Genomic DNA, 20,330 nt, shown 5'->3' with positions numbered 1-20,330 from the left:
AAAAAAAAAATACTGAACTCATATATAATGCGTAATTAATTAGCTGCTAAAGGTCCGTTCAGCCGCTAATAGATGTAGTGACATAAATTCCAACAATGTACTCTGTTTTAAAGTTCACCGGTTAATCTTTATCACAGACCCCATCGTACTAATTCTGTCCCCAATATCCCTTATGGACTACGAGAAAAGGATTTACTGGTAGGTAATTAAAATCTTGTTTTCCGTCGTTTCGCAATGCAAGCCAATTTGGACGATATCAAGATCGATCATCGTCCAAATTGCTGCCGTTGCCCAGTGTGTAGGGCGCATATCAGTCCAGGTTTTAAGGATATCCATAGCTGAGCACCGCTGATTAAATCAAATTGAGGTACTAATTAAATCAGCTGTGTCGAAGCATGGCTATCCTTAAAACCTGGACTGTTAGGGTGTCTTGAGAACCGAGTTTAGTTACTTTTGTAGTATGCTAAAAACAAAACAAAAAACTAATTTGTTGACCTTTAATTTTCTACATGTTTAACAAACAACAATAATAAAAGTTCCACCAGTTTCAGTAATAAGTGTTAACATCCCAGAGTACTGCTAGATGCCCTAGGTAAGCATGTAATAAGGTGCGTATAGAATAAGTGTTATGTTGCACTATGGGTCAGGGTGTGAGTGGCTGTGGGAACCAATGTAAAGCACAGGCATAGAACATGCAGCTTATTCTCACGGGGTATGCGGCTCTTTAAATTATGATTTCTTTATTTATTTTTTGTGCTTTTCTTAACAGGGATTCCTAAAGCTGAGATTTACATTTTTCACCTCCTCTTAGTGATGCAGCGAACAATAAAGTAAGTATATAACTTTCTCTTAATAATATTACACTGTCTAGGGCAATGCTTCCTAACCTTTTTAGCCTTGCACCCCCTTCTGCAAAATATTTTGTGGCCCCCTCTTCTCCACCTTTCACATATGATATACAACACTGAATACTGGTGGAGGGTGCATAAAGGGATTTTCAGTAAAACAAAGAATAATAGAATAGCAGGTGCTGTATTTATTTCATTTGTAGGGAACCCAAAAATAGCATCATCAAAAACATAAGCGCAACTAAACCTGGTTAGGGACTGCTTTCAGCCTGGCGGGACCGCTCTGCCTTTTATTCTATGCATTGTTACAAACACAAATGATTAAAGCTATTGAGAAACAGTAGCGCAGTTAATAACTGTCTTGAGCCTGATGTGACTGCAGTTATGGGGGAGATGTATCAAAACTGGGAGAGAAAGTGGGGAGAGGTAAAGTACCAACCAATCTACTTCAGTAATTTTACAGGCTGTGTTATGAAAATGACAGAAGCTGTTTTGTTGGTACGTTACCGTTTTTTCTAGCTTTGATGGGATGCAATTACTTTGCCGGCAGTCGGATCCTGGCGATCAGGATACCAACGCTGAAATCCCAACAGCCAGAATCCTATTGCACAGGGGCTATTCCCACTAGTGGGTTTCCATGACACCCAAAGAGTGGGAATAGAACCCGTGGCGTGCCACTGAGCCCGCAAGGGGAATCATTGTGCTTGCCTTGTTGCCGGCATTTTGGCGGGTGGGATGCCTGCTGTCGGCATACGGACATAATATATGTCAACCGTGTCTTAGCACATTTTGAAGTATAGACAAGCCTTCTCTATCTGTTAGAGTTCTATAGAGTTCTAGCGAGTAAGCATTCTTCCACAATATCTTCATTAGCATTGATGATATATCTATATATATCTATATATATCTATATATATCTATATATATCTATATATATCTATATCTATATATATATATATATATATATATATATATACATATATATATATATATATATATATCTATCTCTATATGCTAATAACAGTGATTCATTACCTCTTTTTCTTGTCTCTTCAATTCACATGGAAACTCACTGGAGGCGGGGTGGATTCAGTTGTGCCCCACGCCACCTGCTGCCCATCTTTAGCAATGGGTATCTAAAGGAGCCATTCAGCTGTTGCTCCGATCAGACGCCAATTCCCAGTTAAGGTGTCTGCCAGCTCCGGGTTTAACCGCACAAAGAGGCAAAACCATCTAAGAAACCTGAATTAGGCATCCAAAGTCCAGGTTTGGGCGCCCAAATGGATCGGTAAAGGGATCCCGGCAGCGAACCACGCATTAGGCCCAGTGGCGACCTTGGGTCGCCACACTATTATATTCCCCCTTTGGGTGGTGGCGTGGACCACCACCCACGGGTGAGCACTGGGCTTGTGTCAGTATTCTGACTGCCGGCATTTGTCTAGGTGTCGGGATTCCAGCGTCTGTATCCTGACTGCTCGGATCCCGACAGCCGGGATGTTAACCACACCGCTCAAATTATGGACTCTTTACCACACTTTTTTCTCGCACCTCCGGAGGCTGCGAGAAAATATGTGGCTGCCACGGATAATGGGCATCTATCAGAGCAACAATTCAATAACTCTGATAGACACCCATTGCTAAAGATGCCCAGCAGGTTGCGTGAGACACCGTTTAATTCCCCCCACTATTTCTTACGATGTCACACAGTTGGTGTTCCATTTTATCGATCCTTCTTGAAACCAAGTTGTTGCTGAGGCCAACTGATTGTGTTTATATAAGTTTTATTAATCACCATCATAGTACTGACCATCTCTTTCACTGCTGGCAGAATAAGATTTGCTTCTTATAATGAAACCTTATAAGAAGCAAGACATCCCTTTATTAGTGTGAAGTGAACTTTTTTTAAACTGAGATTACAAGAGTCCATTTGTTGAGTTGGTCTTCAGGTCACGGAAGTACGTGATGGCCTGGTTGGCTTTGTTTGTATGGGTTTATTTTTCCGTTAAGGTGGGTACACACGGAGAGATCCGTGCTTAATTTCTAGGCACTCTGACTAGATTGCTTTGAAATTAAGCATGGATCTCTCCATGAGTATGCCCCACAGCGATAGCAATACGCGGCCCCGCACGCCGCTATCGCCGGTACTAGATTGGCTTGCATGCAGGCACAATCTAACACATCGCTGATTTCACCGCTGGGTGAAATGAGCGGCCTCCCCGTCCCCCTCCCTCACGTGTGCTGACCGGGGGAGAGAGGTGTGCTGAGCGGTCTGTTCTAGATAGCTCAGCACACATCTCTCCCCGTGTGTACTGGGCTTTAGACGTTCACTCAATCTAGAAGACTTCATTGCATCATTGAAATGTTTTTGCAAAGCATGCATAACTGTTCATTCATTAGCGATGGAATGAGTCCAAGTTTTTAGTGATCCACTGAATACTAGCATCCTTTCTTTTTCTCTGTTCTCTTGTCAGCCAGTGTTACTAAAAGCTTGCGTATTACTAATACAAACCAGGGAGAAGTTTTCCAGCCGCAAGCATCCACGTCTTTCTTTATACCAAGGTTTGGCTGAACTACCCAGAAAACCCCTAATGTTCCCCTGCACCCCCTTAAAATGTAATTCCTCTTAAACAAACAATACTCCACCAGGAGGGTTGTTGTGCCCAGGTTGAGAACTACTGTTCAAGGTTCTTCCAGGACATTGGCATAGTATAAACAAAATAATGAAGATTATTAATCTTCGCGAGGTACCAGACAAATGTTACATAAGGGCAAAATGTTTTGGACAATTTAGTAAGCACCCTAGGTGGTATATTTACTAAAGTGCGCATTTACAGAAGTGGAGATATTGCCCATAGCAGCCAATCAGGTTTTACTTAGTATTTATGTAGTAGATAATGGGCGGGTATGCAGTTAGCGCCGATCATTTCGGAGCTATTGAATTCGCCCCACTGTGTATTCAATTAGGGACGTTTTCTTCCGTTTTGAAGGCAAATCTGTGAAGGCTCTATCTGTGAATCGACATTTTTATGAAATTAATAAGATTCATTCAGGAAAGATATTTGATTACTGTAGGTTCCTTATCCATGAATTATTTCTAATTTGCATTTTCTTTGCTTCTCTTTTATGAAAAAATAAGTGTACAGGCCGTGGTATTTTGTGTATTTCCAGTGAGTTCTACCACCTTTTATAAATTGGCAGAAATTACTCCTAATAATCCCATAGTTAGACAAGAGGCAATAATTTGAAATTCATATAGACGCTAACCTCACTGAAACGTATGTGGTTAGGCAACAAAATAGCAACGCTTATACTCTAAATACAAATTGCAATTTGGGTGCCCACGATTTTAGTGTTAACTCAAGGACTACTTTTTGGGGGCACATTTTAATTTTGACAGTTCGGAGGTGACTTATCGCTAAGGGGTTATTTAAAAGCTGTTATTTAAAATTATCATAATTAAAAATATTATGCCATGCAGAGTGCCATATACAGTTATTCCATAATAATAATAATAATTCGTTGTTATATAGTCTGTGACGGTATTAGATATCCAAGTAACTGTGTTATCGAAACGAAGATTTAAACGCCTGGGACTGCATAACTGTTACTAATATATGCATTCACCTACAATGTCACAGCCCTTACAAAACAAGAAAAATATAGAACGTAATCTGGAAGGAAATACAAATAAAAATAACTGCAACATTAGCTAAAGTTTGGTCTAGGTTGACAACTAAACGATAAATATGCTTTCATGTGATACAGTTGATGTATCTACAATGGAGCGCCCATCCCACTGTCTGGTTAGATAGCCGCACTGTAGGCAGAGTGCGGTTAGTCTCAAAGTGGTTAGGGATTACTGCTGAGGGTGCCTGTAGTAGCGCTGGTGTGTTGGCCGGCGTGTGTAAAATGTGGCATCAGACTGACTATGTCTTTGGGACCACACTGGAAGCAGAGGGACTCCAGACCTCCGTGACAGTGCACCTGCCTACCAGAAGGGTCTGGGCACGCTTATCTTGCCCCAAGTTGAATTTGCCCTCAAAAGTCCGTACACCTACAGTGGAAGTCATTGTGTTTGGTTTCTTATCCACAGACATACTCCTTAGCACACTTCCTTTCTTTATAAAACACAGGAATGCTTTTCCAGTAACACGTCCTTGTCACTGTATGTAATTATGGTTCCATTCCTGCAGTTGCCACAGATTTTGCCACTGATTAAAAGCTGGAGCACAGCATAACATGTAGGGGCAGGAGAGCATATAACCATTAACAGGTTTTCTGTTATCTATAATAGAAAACCAATACCATTATTATTATTTTTTTTGAATTAAGTGTTTTTTTATTGTTTTTCAAGAACATCAAAAACAGAAAAGAGAAGAGAACATGTAAATAAAAAATTACAAAATCATAGTAGTGCTCTCAATGTGTCGCTCTCAAGAGTTAACTAGATTGTATATTAAAGAAGCATAATTATATATCAAGCGCATAACCATCAAGTAGGTACCACAATCTGTAGATAAAAAGTAAGAGGTTTTCTCTAACGTCCTAGTGGATGCTGGGGACTCCGTCAGGACCATGGGGAATAGCGGCTCCGCAGGAGACAGGGCACAAAAGCAAGCTTTTAGGATCACATGGTGTGTACTGGCTCCTCCCCCTATGACCCTCCTCCAAGCCTCAGTTAGGTTTTTGTGCCCGTCCGAGCAGGGTGCAATCTAGGTGGCTCTCCTAAAGAGCTGCTTAGAAAAAGTTTTTAGGTTTATTATTTTCAGTGAGTCCTGGCAACAGGCTCACTGCATCGAGGGACTTAAGGGAGAGATTTTCAACTCACCTGCGTGCAGGATGGATTGGAGTCTTAGGCTACTGGACATAGCTTCAGAGGGAGTCGGAACACAGGTCACCCTGGGGTTCGTCCCGGAGCCGCGCCGCCAATCCCCCTTACAGATGCTGAAGATCGAGGGTCCGGAAACAGGCGGCAGAAGGCTCTTCAGCCTTCATGAAGGTAGCGCACAGCACTGCAGCTGTGCGCCATTGTTGCTACACACTTCACACTGAACGGTCACGGAGGGTGCAGGGCGCTGCTGGGGGCGCCCTGGGCAGCAATATTTAATACCTTTGATGGCAAAGAATACATCACATATAGCCATTGAGGCTATATGTATGTATTTAACCCAGGCCAGATATCTCAAAACCCGGGAGAAAAGCCCGCCGGATAGGGGGCGGGGCTTATTCTCCTCAGCACACAGCGCCATTTTCCTGCTCAGCTCCGCTGTGAGGAAGGCTCCCAGGACTCTCCCCTGCACTGCACTACAGAAACAGGGTAACAAAGAGAAGGGGGGCATATTTTGGCGATTATTTATATATTTAAAGCGCATATAACAAAAACAACACCTTTTTAGGGTTGTTTATATACATTTTATAGCGCTTTTGGTGTGTGCTGGCAAACTCTCCCTCTGTCTCCCCAAAGGGCTAGTAGGGTCCTGTCTTCTATAAGAGCATTCCCTGTGTGTCTGCTGTGTGTCGGTACGTGTGTGTCGACATGTATGAGGACGATGTTGGTGTGGAGGCGGAGCAATTGCCGGTAATGGTGATGTCACCCCCTAGGGAGTCGACACCGGAATGGATGGCTTTAATTATGGAATTACGTGATAATGTTAGTACATTACAAAAGTCAGTTGACGAAATGAGACGGCCGGAAAACCAGTTAGTACCTGCTCAGGCGTCTCAGACACCGTCAGGGGCTGTAAAACGTCCCTTACCTCAGTCAGTCGACACAGGTACCGACACAGATGAATCTAGTGTCGACGGTGAAGAAACAAACGTATTTTCCAATAGGGCCACACGTTATATGATCACGGCAATGAAGGAGGCTTTGCAGATCTCTGATACTGCTGGTACCTCAAAAAGGGGTATTATGTGGGGGGTGAAAAAACTACCTGTAGCTTTTCCAGAATCAGAGGAATTGAATGACGTGTGTGATGAAGCGTGGGTTAACCCAGATAGAAAACTGCTAATTTCTAAGAAGTTATTGGCATTATACCCTTTCCCACCAGAGGTTAGGGCGCGCTGGGAAACACCCCCTAGGGTGGATAAAGCGCTCACACGTTTATCAAAACAAGTGGCGTTGCCGTCTCCAGATACGGCCGCCCTCAAGGATCCAGCAGATAGGAGGCTGGAAACTACCCTGAAGAGTATATACACGCATACTGGTGTTATACTCCGACCAGCAATAGCCTCAGCCTGGATGTGCAGTGCTGGGGTAGTGTGGTTGGATTCCCTGACTGAAAATATTGATACCCTGGATAGGGACAGTATTTTATTGACTCTAGAGCAATTAAAGGATGCGTTTCTTTATATGCGAGATGCTCAGAGGGATGTTTGCACTCTGGCATCGAGAGTAAGTGCGATGTCCATATCTGCCAGAAGAAGTTTATGGACGCGACAGTGGTCAGGTGATGCGGATTCCAAAAGGCATATGGAAGTATTGCCATATAAAGGAGAGGAATTATTTGGGGTTGGTCTATCGGATCTGGTGGCCACGGCAACTGCCGGCAAATCCACTTTTTTACCTCAGACCCTCTCCCAACAGAAAAAGACACCGTCTTTTCAGCCGCAGTCCTTTCGCTCCTATAAAAACAAGCGGGCAAAAGGACAGTCTTATCTGCCACGAGGCAGAGGAAAGGGTAAGAGAGGGCAGCAAGCAGCCCCTGCCCAGGACCAGAAGCCCGCCCCGGGTTCTACAAAGCCATCAGCATGACGCTGGGGCTTTACAAGCGGACTCAGGAGCGGTGGGGGGTCGACTAAAGATTTTCAGCAATCAGTGGGCTCGCTCACAGGTGGACCCGTGGATCCTGCAGATAGTATCTCAGGGTTACATGTTGGAATTCGAAAGATCTCCCCCTCGCCGTTTCCTAAAGTCTGCTTTACCAACGTCTCCCTCAGAAAGGGCGACGGTATTGGAAGCCATTCACAAGCTGTATTCTCAGCAGGTGATAGTCAAGGTACCCCTCCTACAACAGGGAAAGGGGTATTATTCCACACTATTTGTGGTACCGAAGCCGGACGGTTCGGTAAGACCTATTCTAAATCTGAAATCCTTGAACCTGTACATACAGAAATTCAAGTTCAAGATGGAGTCACTAAGAGCAGTGATAGCGAATCTGGAAGAAGGGGACTTCATGGTGTCCCTGGACATAAAAGATGCTTATCTGCATGTCCCAATTTACCCCTCACACCAAGCAGTGATCGCAAAAACGCGCTATAGCGCGTATTTTACCCCATAATGAGGATCGGGGACTCTCTTTTACAAAATGAGTGCGTCCCTGGGGACGCGCTCCGTTGTAGGCCGTCCTGTAGCTCCTTTGATCTCTCCGCGGGTCCCGCTGCCAATCTTGTGGCTTCATTGATGTCTCTGGGTCCAGCGGCCAATCCTGTGGTGCCAGGTCCAGCGGCCAATCCTGTGGTGCCAGGTCCAGCGGCCAATCACATGTATACACAGAGCTCTCCCTCTCAAACCCCTCCAATAGCCGGGCTTCCGGGAGGGCTAGTAGACGGGGAGGAGGAGCTGTTGGTGCCTTTTACTCCTGTATGCAGCGCCGGCACCCGTACTCAGAAGGCGGCCCGAATTGCAGCGTTAACAGGCTCTCTCTGCAGCCTCCCGTCTCCTCCCCGTCCCACCGCTGCTATTCACTTCTCCCCCCTCACCGCCGCGGCCACTCAGGATGCGGGGTCATGCGCCGGTGGATTCAAAGGCTCAGCGCGGCACTTACAACGCTGAGTCCTGAGTGCCCGCGGCGGTGGGGGGTAAAAGCGAATAGCAGGGCTGGGACGGGGAGGAGACGGGTGGCCGCAGAGAAAGCCTGTTAATGCTGTAGAAGAGGTTATTACATCCCGCCCACAGCAGTAAGGATCTGAAGAGAAGAATTTCAAGCAGCACCTGGCATGGAGGATTCATGTTAGTAATAAACATATGGGTAATTGGGATGGCAGCAGCTAACGATTCAAACACTGGGGGTGGGGGCAGTGCCCAGCATACACCAACACAAATGCACACATTGGCCAGCCCCACCCCCATATACCCACACCCTCCATACACCCTCCATAGCCACACAGTGCCATCACATACACCCCACCAACCACACAGTGCCCATCATACACACCCCCAATACCCACACATTGCCCATTATACACACACAGTGCCAATCATACACACACAGTGCCAATCATACACACTCCCCACAACGTGTTCACACTGCCCATTATACACACACCCATCTGACACCCCCTCCACTGACACCCGTGATCACTGTGTCTGGGGACGACAACTGGGGGTCCAAGATGGTGGCTACAATGTCCCTAAGTGGTCACCTGGTGCAATGTGTGTAACGTGCTCTACCTGGCGCAATGTGTATAACGTGCTCTACCTGGCGCATTGTGTGTAACGTGCTCTACCCGCTGCAATGTGTATAACGTGCTCTACCTGCTGCAATGTGTATAACGTGCTCTACCCGGCGCATTGTGTGTAACGTGCTCTGCCCGGCGCAATGTATATAATGTGCTCTACCTGCTGCAATGTGTATAACGTGCTCTACCTGTTGCAATGTGTATAACGTGCTCTACCCGGCGCATTGTGTGTAACGAGCTCTGCACGGCGCAATGTGTATAACGTGCTCTACCCGGCGCAATGTGTATAACGTGCTCTGCCCGGCGCATTGTGTGTAACGAGCTCTGCACGGCGCAATGTGTATAACGTGCTCTACCCGGCGCAATGTGTATAACGTGCTCTGCCCGGCACATTGTGTGTAACGTGCTCTGCCCGGCGCAATGTGTATAACGTGCTCTACCCGGCGCAATGTGTATAACGTGCTCTGCCCGGCACATTGTGTGTAACGTGCTCTGCCCGGCGCAATGTGTATAACGTGCTCTGCCCGGCGCAATGTGTATAACGTGCTCTACCTGGTGCAATGTTTTATATGTGCTTTACCTGGTGCAGTGTGTCTAAGTGTTCTACCTGGCGCAATGTGTATAACGTGCTCTACCTGGCGCATTGTGTATAACGTGCTCTACCTTGTGCAGTGTTTATATTTGCTTTACCTGGTGCAATGTATATAACATGCACTACCGGACGCATTGTGTATAACGTGCTCTACCTGGTGCAATGTGTATAAGCGGCACTTCTGTGTGGTGTAATGTGAATTGGCACTATTATGTAGTCACGCCCCTTCCGCATGAAGCCACGCCCCTTAAATTTTGCAGCGCGCCTTCGGCGCGCACTGCCTACCCTTTCCTATCTCGCAGGTGGAACACCAATTCACTTCATGCCTAGGGCACCAAAATGTCTACTTACAGCTCTGGTGCAGGGTGTCCTGCATGCTACACAGCCCAGCAGCACTGTCACCCCATCCCCCCACCTTGCAAAACTTTTGTAATGTCCAAACAAGATTAAGATTAATAAGAACCTTTATTCCGATGGGACCCAGAAAAAGAACGGTAGGACCCCAATTTTTGAAAGTGAGGGGTCCCTGGGACCCACTTTTTTTTTGGATCAGCGCGATCACTGCCAAGGGTATCTCAGGTTCGTGATACAAGACTGTCATTATCAGTTTCAAACGCTGCCGTTTGGTTTGTCCACGGCACCTCGGGTCTTTACCAAGGTAATGACCGAAATGATGGTTCTTCTACGAAGAAAAGGCGTATTAATTATCCCTTACTTGGACGATCTCCTGATAAGGGCAAAGTCCAGAGAACAGCTGGAAGTCGGTGTAGCACTAACCCAAGTAGTGCTTCAACAACACGGGTGGATTCTGAATCTTCCAAAATCTCAATTGTCCCCGACAACACGTCTGCTGTTCCTGGGAATGATTCTGGACACGGTTCAGAAAAAGGTGTTTCTCCCGGAGGAGAAAGCAAGGGAGTTATCCGAACTTGTCAGGAACCTCCTAAAACCAGGAAATGTGTCAGTACATCAATGCACAAGAGTCCTGGGAAAGATGGTGGCTTCTTACGAAGCAATTCCATTCGGCAGATTCCATGCACGAATATTTCAGTGGGATCTGCTGGACAAATGGTCCGGATCGCATCTGCACATGCATCAGCGGATAACACTGTCACCAAGGACAAGGTTGTCTCTCCTGTGGTGGTTGCAGAGTGCCCATCTGTTAGAGGGCCGCAGGTTCGGCATACAGGACTGGGTCCTGGTGACTACGGATGCCAGCCTACGGGGCTGGGGAGCAGTCACACAGGGAAGAAACTTCCAGGGTGTATGGTCAAACCTGGAGACGTCTCTTCACATAAATATACTAGAGCTAAGAGCGATCTACAATGCTCTAAGCTTGGCGAAACCGCTGCTTCAGGGTCAGCCGGTGTTGATCCAGTCGGACAACATCACGGCAGTCGCCCACGTAAACAGACAAGGCGGCACGAGAAGCAGAAGAGCAATGACAGAAGCTGCAAGGATTCTTCGCTGGGCGGAAAATCATGTCATAGCACTGTCAGCAGTGTTCATCCCGGGAGTGGACAACTGGGAAGCAGACTTCCTCAGCAGACACGACCTTCACCCGGGAGAGTGGGGACTTCATCCGGAAGTTTTCCACATGATTGTGAACCATTGGGAAAAACCAAAGGTGGACATGATGGCGTCTCGCCTCAACAAAAAACTGGACAGATATTGCGCCAGGTCAAGAGACCCTCAGGCAATAGCTGTGGACGCTCTGGTAACACCGTGGGTGTACCAGTCAGTGTATGTGTTTCCTCCTCTGCCTCTCATACCAAAGGTACTGAGAATTATACGGAAAAGGGGAGTAAGAACAATACTAGTGGCTCCGGATTGGCCAAGAAGAACTTGGTATCCGGAACTTCAAGAGATGCTCACGGAAGATCCGTGGCCTCTACCTCTAAGAAGGGATCTGCTTCAGCAGGGACCTTGTATGTTCCAAGACTTACCGCGACTGCGTTTGACGGCATGGCGGTTGAACGCCGGATTCTAAAAGAAAAGGGCATTCCAGAGGAAGTTATTCCTACCTTGATTAAAGCTAGGAAGGAAGTGACCGCACAACATTATCACCGCATTTGGAGAAAATATGTTGCGTGGTGTGAGGCCAAGAAGGCCCCAACGGAAGAATTTCAATTGGGTCGATTCCTACATTTCCTGCAGGCAGGATTGTCTATGGGCCTCAAATTGGGGTCTATTAAAGTTCAAATTTCGGCCTTATCAATCTTCTTCCAGAAAGAATTGGCTTCAGTGCCTGAAGTACAAACTTTTGTCAAGGGTGTACTACATATACAACCCCCAATTGTGCCTCCAGTGGCACCGTGGGATCTAAACGTAGTTTCTCTATCGTCCTAGTGGATGCTGGGGTTCCTGAAAGGACCATGGGGAATAGCGGCTCCGCAGGAGACAGGGCACAAAAAGTAAAGCTTTAGGATCAGGTGGTGTGCACTGGCTCCTCCCCCTATGACCCTCCTCCAAGCCTCAGTTAGATTTTTGTGCCCGGCCGAGAAGGGTGCAATCTAGGTGGCTCTCCTAAAGAGCTGCTTAGAAAAGTTTAGCTTAGGTTTTTTATTTTACAGTGAGTCCTGCTGGCAACAGGATCACTGCAACGAGGGACTTAGGGGAGAAGAAGTGAACTCACCTGCGTGCAGGATGGATTGGCTTCTTGGCTACTGGACATTAGCTCCAGAGGGACGATCACAGGTACAGCCTGGATGGTCACCGGAGCCTCGCCGCCGGCCCCCTTGCAGATGCTGAAACGAGAAGAGGTCCAGAATCGGCGGCAGAAGACTCCTCAGTCTTCTTAAGGTAGCGCACAGCACTGCAGCTGTGCGCCATTTTCCTCTCAGCACACTTCACACGGCAGTCACTGAGGGTGCAGGGCGCTGGGAGGGGGGCGCCCTGGGAGGCAAATGAAAACCTTTTTTGGCTAAAAATACCTCACATATAGCCTCCGGGGGCTATATGGAGATATTTAACCCCTGCCAGAATCCGTTAAGAGCGGGAGACGAGGCCGCCGAAAAAGGGGCGGGGCCTATCTCCTCAGCACACAGCGCCATTTTCCCTCACAGAAAGGCTGGAGGGAAGGCTCCCAGGCTCTCCCCTGCACTGCACTACAGAAACAGGGTTAAAACAGAGAGGGGGGGCACTAATTTGGCGTTAGAAATATATAAAAAAGATGCTATAAGGGAAAACACTTATATAAGGTTGTCCCTATATAATTATAGCGTTTTTGGTGTGTGCTGGCAAACTCTCCCTCTGTCTCTCCAAAGGGCTAGTAGGTCCTGTCCTCTATCAGAGCATTCCCTGTGTGTGTGCTGTGTGTCGGTACGTGTGTGTCGACATGTATGAGGACGATGTTGGTGAGGAGGCGGAGCAATTGCCTGTAATGGTGATGTCACTCTCTAGGGAGTCGACACCGGAATGGATGGCTTATTTAGGGAATTACGTGATAATGTCAACACGCGCCAAGGTCGGTTGACGACATGAGACGGCCGACAAACAATTAGTACCGGTCCAGACGTCTCAAAAACACCGTCAGGGGTTTTAAAACGCCCGTTTACTTTAGTCGGTCGACACAGACACAGACAGGGACACTGAATCCAGTGTCGACGGTGAATAAACAAACGTATTCCTTATTAGGGCCACACGTTAAGGGCAATGAAGGAGGTGTTACATATTTCTGATACTACAAGTACCACAAAAGAGGGTATTATGTGGGATGTGAAAAAACTACCGTAGTTTTTCCTGAATCAGATAAATTAAATGAAGTGTGTGATGATGCGTGGGTTCCCCCCGATAGAAAATATGGGCGGTATACCCTTTCCCGCCAGAAGTTAGGGCGCGTTGGGAAACACCCCTTAGGGTGGATAAGGCGCTCACACGCTTATCAGAACAAGTGGCGGTACCGTCTATAGATAGGGCCGTCCTCAAGGAGCCAGCTGACAGGAGGCTGGAAAAATATCATAAAAAGTATATACACACATACTGGTGTTATACTGCGACCAGCGATCGCCTCAGCCTGGATGTGCAGAGCTGGGGTGGCTTGGTCGGATTCCCTGACTAAAAATATTGATACCCTTGACAGGGACAGTATTTTATTGACTATAGAGCATTTAAAGGATGTATTTCTATATATGCGAGATGCACAGAGGGATATTTGCACTCTGGCATCAAGAGTAAGTGCGATGTCCATATCTGCCAGAAGATGTTTATGGACACGACAGTGGTCAGGTGATGCAGATTCCAAACGGCACAAAGGTGTATTGCCGTATAAAGGAAGAGGAGTTATTTGGGGTCGGTCCATCGGACCTGGTGGCCACGGCAACTGCTGGAAAATCCACCGTTTTTACCCTAAGTCACATCTCTGCAGAAAAAGACACCGTCTTTTCAGCTTCAGTCCTTTCGTCCCTATAAGAGTCATATCTGCCCAGGGATAGAGGAAAGGGAAGAAGACTGCAGCAGGCAGCCCATTCCCAGGAACAGAAGCGTTCCACCGCTTCTGACAAGCTCTCAGCATGACGCTGAGACCGTACAGGACCCCTGGATCCTACAAGTAGTATCCCAGGGGTACAGTTTGGAATGTCGAGACGTTTCCCCTGCGCAGGCTCCTGAAGTCTGCTTTACCAAGGTCTCCCTCCGACAAGGAGGCAGTATGGGAAAAAATTCACGAGCTGTATTCCCAGCAGGTGATAATTAAATTACCCCTCCTACAACAAGAAAAGGGGTATTATTCCACACTATATTGTGGTACTGAAGCCAGAAGGCTAGGTGAGACCTATTCTAAATCTAAAAAAATTTGAACACTTACAAAGGTTCAAATCAAGATGGAGTCACTCAGAGCAGTGATAACGAACCGGGAAGAAGGGGACTATCTGGTGTCCCGAGACATCAGGGATGCTTACCTCCATGTCCCAAATTTGCCCTTATCACTAAGGGTACCTCAGGTTCGTGGTACAGAACTGTCACTATCAGTTTCAGACGCTGCCGTTTGGATTGTCTACGGCACCCCGGGTCTTTACCAAGGTAATGGCCGAAATGATGGTTCTTCTTCGAAGAAAAGGCGTCTTAATTATCCCTTACTTGGACGATCTCCTGATAAGGGCAAAGTCCAGGGAACAGTTGGAGGTCGGAGTAGCACTATCTCGGATACTGTTACAACAGCAGGGGTGGATTCTAAATATTCCAAAATCGCAGCTGATCCCGACAACAAGTCTCCTGTGCTTAGGGATGATTCTGGACACAGTCCAGAAAAAGGTGTTTCTCCCGGAAGAGAAAGCCAGGGAGTTATCCGAGCTAGTCTGGAACCTCCTAAAATCAGTGCATCATTGCACAAGGGCCATGGTAAAAAAATGGTGACTTCCTTCGAAGCAATTCCAGTCGGCAGATTTCATGCAAGAACTTTTCAGTGGGATCTGCTGGACAAATGGTCCGGATCGCATCTTCAGATGCATCAGCGGATAACCCTATATCCAAGGACAAGGGTGTCTCTCCTGTGGTGGTTACAGAGTGCTCATCTTCTAGAGGGCCGCAGATTCGGCATTCAGTTTTGGATGTTGGTGACCACGGAGGCCAGCCCGAGAGGCTGGGGAGCAGTCACACAAGGAAAAAATTTCCAGGGAGTGTGATCAAGTCTGGAGATTTTTCTCCACATAAATATAGCTAAGGGTAAATTTATAATGCTCTAAGCTTAGCAAGACCTCTGCTTCAAGGTCAGCCGGTATTGATCCAGTGGGATAAAACATCACGGCAGTCGCCCACGTAAATAGACAGGGCGGCACAAGAAGCAGGAGGGCAGTGGCAAAAACTGCAAGGACTTTTCGCTGGGCGGAAAATCATGTGATAGCACTGTCAGCAGTGTTTCATTCCGGGAATGGAAACTGGGAAGCAGACTTCCTCAGTAGGCACGACCTCCTCCCGGCAGAGTGGGAACTTCATGGGGAAGTTTTCCACATAATTGTAAACCGTTGGGAATTACCAAAGGTGGACATGATGGCGTCCCGTCTGAACAAAAAACGGGACAGGTATTGCGCCAGGTTAAGAGACCCTCAGGCAATAGCTGTGGACGTTCTGGTAACACCGTGGGTGTACCAGTCGGTGTATGTGTTCCATCCTCTGCTTTTCATACCTAAGGTACTGAGAATTATAAGACGTAGAGGAGTAAGAACTATACTCATGGCTCCGGATTGGCCAAGAAGGACTTGGTACCCGGAACTTCAAGAGATGCTCACAGAGGACTTATGGCCTCTGCCGCTAAGAAGGGACTTGTTTCAGCAAGTACCATGTCTGTTCCAAGACTTACCGCAGCTGCGTTTGACGGCATGGCGGTGGAACGCCGGATCCTAAGGGAAAAGGCATTCAGGAAGAGGTCATTCCTACCCTGGTCAAAGCCAGAAAGGAGGTGACCGCACAACATTATCACCACATGTGGCGAAAATATGTTGCGTGGTGTGAGGCCAGGAAGGCCCCACGAAGAAATTTCAACTCGGTCGATTCCTGCATTTCTTGCAAACAGGAGTGTCTATGGGCCTCAAATTGGGGTCCATTAAGGTTCAAATTTCGGCCCTGTCGATTTTTCTTCCAGAAAGAATTGGCTTCAGTTCCTGAAGTCCAGAAGTTTGTCAAGGGAGTATTGCATATACAACCCCCTTTTGTGCCTCCAGTGGCACTGTGGGATCTCAACGTAGTTCTGGGATTCCTCAAAACACATTGGTTTAAAACCAGTCAAATCTGTGGATTTGAAGCATCTCACATGAAAAGTGAACATGCTCTTGGACCTGGCCTGGACCAGGCGAGTGTCAAATTGGTGGTTTTTTTCTCAAAAAAGCCCATATCTGTTTGTCCATTCGGACAGGGCAGAGCTGCGGACTCGTCCCCAGTTCTCTCCCTAAGGTGGTGTCAGTGTTTCACCTGAACCAGCTTATTGTGGTGTCTTGCGCCTACTAGGGACTTGGAGGACTCCAAGTTGCTAGATGTGGTCAGGGCCCTGAAAATATAGGTTCCAGGACGGCTGGAGTCAGGAAAACTGACTTGCTGTTATCCTGTATGCACCCAACAAACTGGGTGCTCTTGCTTTTAAGCAGACTTTTGCTAGTTGGATGTGTAATACAATTCAGCTTGCACATTCTGTGGCAGGCCTGCCACAGCCAAAATATGTAAATGCCCATTCCACAAGGAAGGTGGGCTCATCTTGGGCGGCTGCCCGAGGGGTCTCGGCTTTACAACTTTGCCGAGCGGCTATTTAGTCAGGGGCAAACACGTTTGTAAAATCCTACAAATTTGATACCCTGGCTAAGGAGGACCTGGAGTTCTCTCATTCGGTGCTGCAGAGTCATCCGCACTCTCCCGCCCGTTTGGGAGCTTTGGTATAATCCCCATGGTCCTTTCAGGAACCCCAGCATCCACTAGGACGATAGAGAAAATAAGAATTTACTTACCGATCATTCTATTTCTCGGAGTCCGTAGTGGATGCTGGGCGCCCATCCCAAGTGCGGATTATCTGCATTACTTGTACATAGTTACAAAAATCGGGTTATTATTGTTGTGAGCCATCCTTTCAGAGGCTCCGCTGTTATCATACTGTTAACTGGGTTCAGATCACAGGTTGTACAGTGTGATTGGTGTGGCTGGTATGAGTCTTACCCGGGATTCATAAATCCTTCCTTATTGTGTACGCTCGTCCGGGCACAGTACCTAACTGAGGCTTGGAGGAGGGTCATAGGGGGAGGAGCCAGTGCACACCACCTGATCCTAAAGCTTTACTTTTTGTGCCCTGTCTCCTGCGGAGCCGCTATTCCCCATGGTCCTTTCAGGAACCCCAGCATCCACTACGGACTCCGAGAAATAGAATTATCGGTAAGTAAATTCTTATTTTTGGAATTTCTCAAATCTCATTGGTTTGAGCCTCTCAAATCGGTAGATTTAAAGTATCTTACATGGAAAGTAACCATGCTATTGGCCCTGGCTTCAGCCAGGAGAGTTTCAGAGTTGGCGGCTTTATCGTACAAAAGCCCATATCTGATTTTCCATTCGGACAGGGCAGAACTGCGGACACGTCCTCATTTTCTCCCTAAGGTGGTTTCGGCTTTTCACTTGAACCAGCCTATTGTGGTGCCTGCGGCTACTAGCGACTTGGAGGACTCCAAGTTACTGGACGTTGTCAGAGCATTGAAAATATATATTTCAAGGACAGCTGGAGTCAGAAAATCTGACTCGTTGTTTATCTTGTATGCACCCAACAAGATGGGTGCTCCTGCGTCTAAGCAGACGATTGCTCGTTGGATCTGTAGCTCAATTCAACTTGCACATTCTGTGGCAGGCCTGCCACAGCCTAAAACGGTAAAAGCCCACTCCACAAGGAAGGTGGGCTCATCTTGGGCGGCTGCCCGAGGGGTCTCGGCATTACAACTTTGCCGAGCAGCTACGTGGTCAGGGGAGAACACGTTTGTAAAATTTTACAAATTTGATACTCTGGCTAAAGAGGACTTGGAGTTCTCTCATTCGGTGCTGCAGAGTCATCCGCACTCTCCCGCCCGTTTGGGAGCTTTGGTATAATCCCCATGGTCCTGACGGAGTCCCCAGCATCCACTAGGACGTTAGAGAAAATAAGAATTTACTTACCGATAATTCTATTTCTCGTAGTCCGTAGTGGATGCTGGGCGCCCATCCCAAGTGCGGATTGTCTGCATTACTTGTACATAGTTATTGTTACAAAAATCGGGTTATTATTGTTGTGAGCCATTTTTTTTTAAGAGGCTACTTCTTTGTTATCATACTGTTTTAACTGGGTTCAGATCACAAGTTGTACGGTGTGATTGGTGTGGCTGGTATGAGTCTTACCCGGGATTCAAGATCCTTCCTTATTGTGTACGCTCGTCCGGGCACAGTACCTAACTGAGGCTTGGAGGAGGGTCATAGGGGGAGGAGCCAGTACACACCATGTGATCCTAAAAGCTTGCTTTTGTGCCCTGTCTCCTGCGGAGCCGCTATTCCCCATGGTCCTGACGGAGTCCCCAGCATCCACTACGGACTACGAGAAATAGAATTATCGGTAAGTAAATTCTTATTTTAAGCTATAACAGTCAGCGGCTATATAAGACAGATATTGTGACATCAGTAAATTGAAAAGATACGCCAAAACTGTTTATCAGAATATAAAAAAAATCAAGTTACGTGCATAAATGCGCGGGAGGTAGGCTGGCCCGCGCCGGAGCAGCTCAGCGTTAAATACAACCCATCCACATAATATTAAAGGCAGAAGATCAATAAAGTGCAGAGACTTCTTCCAAGAGCCCCACACCTTATCAAATTTCATTGGGCAGTTACGTTTAGTGTACATAAAACGCTCATGGGAGAGAGTAGTATTCACCAGGGCAACCTACTCAGCAGATGACGGAGGAACATGAGCCATCCAGGTGCGGGCTGTACACACTCGGGCCAATGTTAGAGTGTAATTGACATAGAGATAATGAGACGGGAGGGATTCTTGTAGATCAAGACCAAATCTACAAATACGTGGAGTCATTAACAGAATCTATATACCTGTGTGACACACAGAAGCCACCACATCTTCCCAGAAGGCATACACCCGCGGGCACTGCCAGAGCAAGTGCCAGAACCCAGCAGCTGGAGCAGAACATTTTGGACAATTATCAGAAGCTGAGCCTCCAAATTTAGACAATCCGCAAGGAGTCCAGTAGACCCTGTGTAGGATATACAGCTGTATCTGCAGGAATCTAGCATACGCCATTGCCCCACGTGGGGAGGCCAAAATATGGTCCCAGTCTTCATCAGCAATTGTACCCAGATCTTGTGCCCATTTAGCACGGAAGGCGCTCAGCCCATCCGACCCAGAGATGGAGAGGAGGGAGAAGTAGAGTACAGAGACCCTTCCACGAAAAGGCAACGTACAGATTATTGTATGAACAGGGGATTCAGAGAGTTGTGGAGCAGAGCCCTGCCACTGCGTCGACAGTGCATGTCGGAGTTATAAGTATCGAAAAAAAAATAAAGTCTAGGGATGGCATATGTAGTAGATAAGTAATCAAAACTAAGGAGAACCCCATCCTGATAAAGTTGTCCCATGGCAGACACCCCAAGAGAGGTCCAGCCAGTGCTGCCCTTCAAACCATAAATTTCAGAAAGACATGTTGTTCCACAGTGGAGAGCAGGGATCAATCGTGGAATCTCCCAGCAATTTCTCAGTTGCCAACCATACTCTACAAGCTTGTTGTAACAGTGGGGGAAGAGAGGACAATGAAGTATGTGCTAGTAGAAACTGCAACGGAGAAAATATTAGGCCGGCTTTATCCAAAAGACCCACTGGTAGGTTCCCATAATCCCCCGGGGTAAACCACTCACAGAATTGTACCAGCTGGGCAGCTAAATAATATAGACGTATATCCAGTAATGCCAGGCCACCCTTTGCTCTGTGTCTAAGGGGTATATGCAGTTAGCGGCGAATCGCGGCAAATTATCGGCCGTTTTTCAATTCGACA

The 20,330-nt window shown here is 47.1% G+C and overlaps 1 protein-coding gene across 2 annotated transcripts in view; it reads left to right on the top strand.

The window, feature by feature from the left end:
* The window catches only part of LIG1 (DNA ligase 1), a 359,710-nt gene that overhangs the window by 13,142 nt on the left and 326,238 nt on the right, over window positions 1-20,330 (top strand). For both annotated transcript variants that reach the window (XM_063942666.1, XM_063942665.1), the window contains exon 2: window positions 770-830. In XM_063942666.1, the coding sequence (XP_063798736.1) occupies window positions 814-830 (17 nt within the window). In that variant the 5' untranslated portion in view covers window positions 770-813. The remainder of the gene's footprint in view (window positions 1-769; window positions 831-20,330) is intronic.

Source organism: Pseudophryne corroboree, chromosome 10, assembly GCF_028390025.1.
Source record: "Pseudophryne corroboree isolate aPseCor3 chromosome 10, aPseCor3.hap2, whole genome shotgun sequence".
In the NCBI taxonomy this organism is placed as follows: domain Eukaryota; kingdom Metazoa; phylum Chordata; class Amphibia; order Anura; family Myobatrachidae; genus Pseudophryne; species Pseudophryne corroboree.
This window is presented reverse-complemented; position numbering and strand designations above follow the sequence as displayed.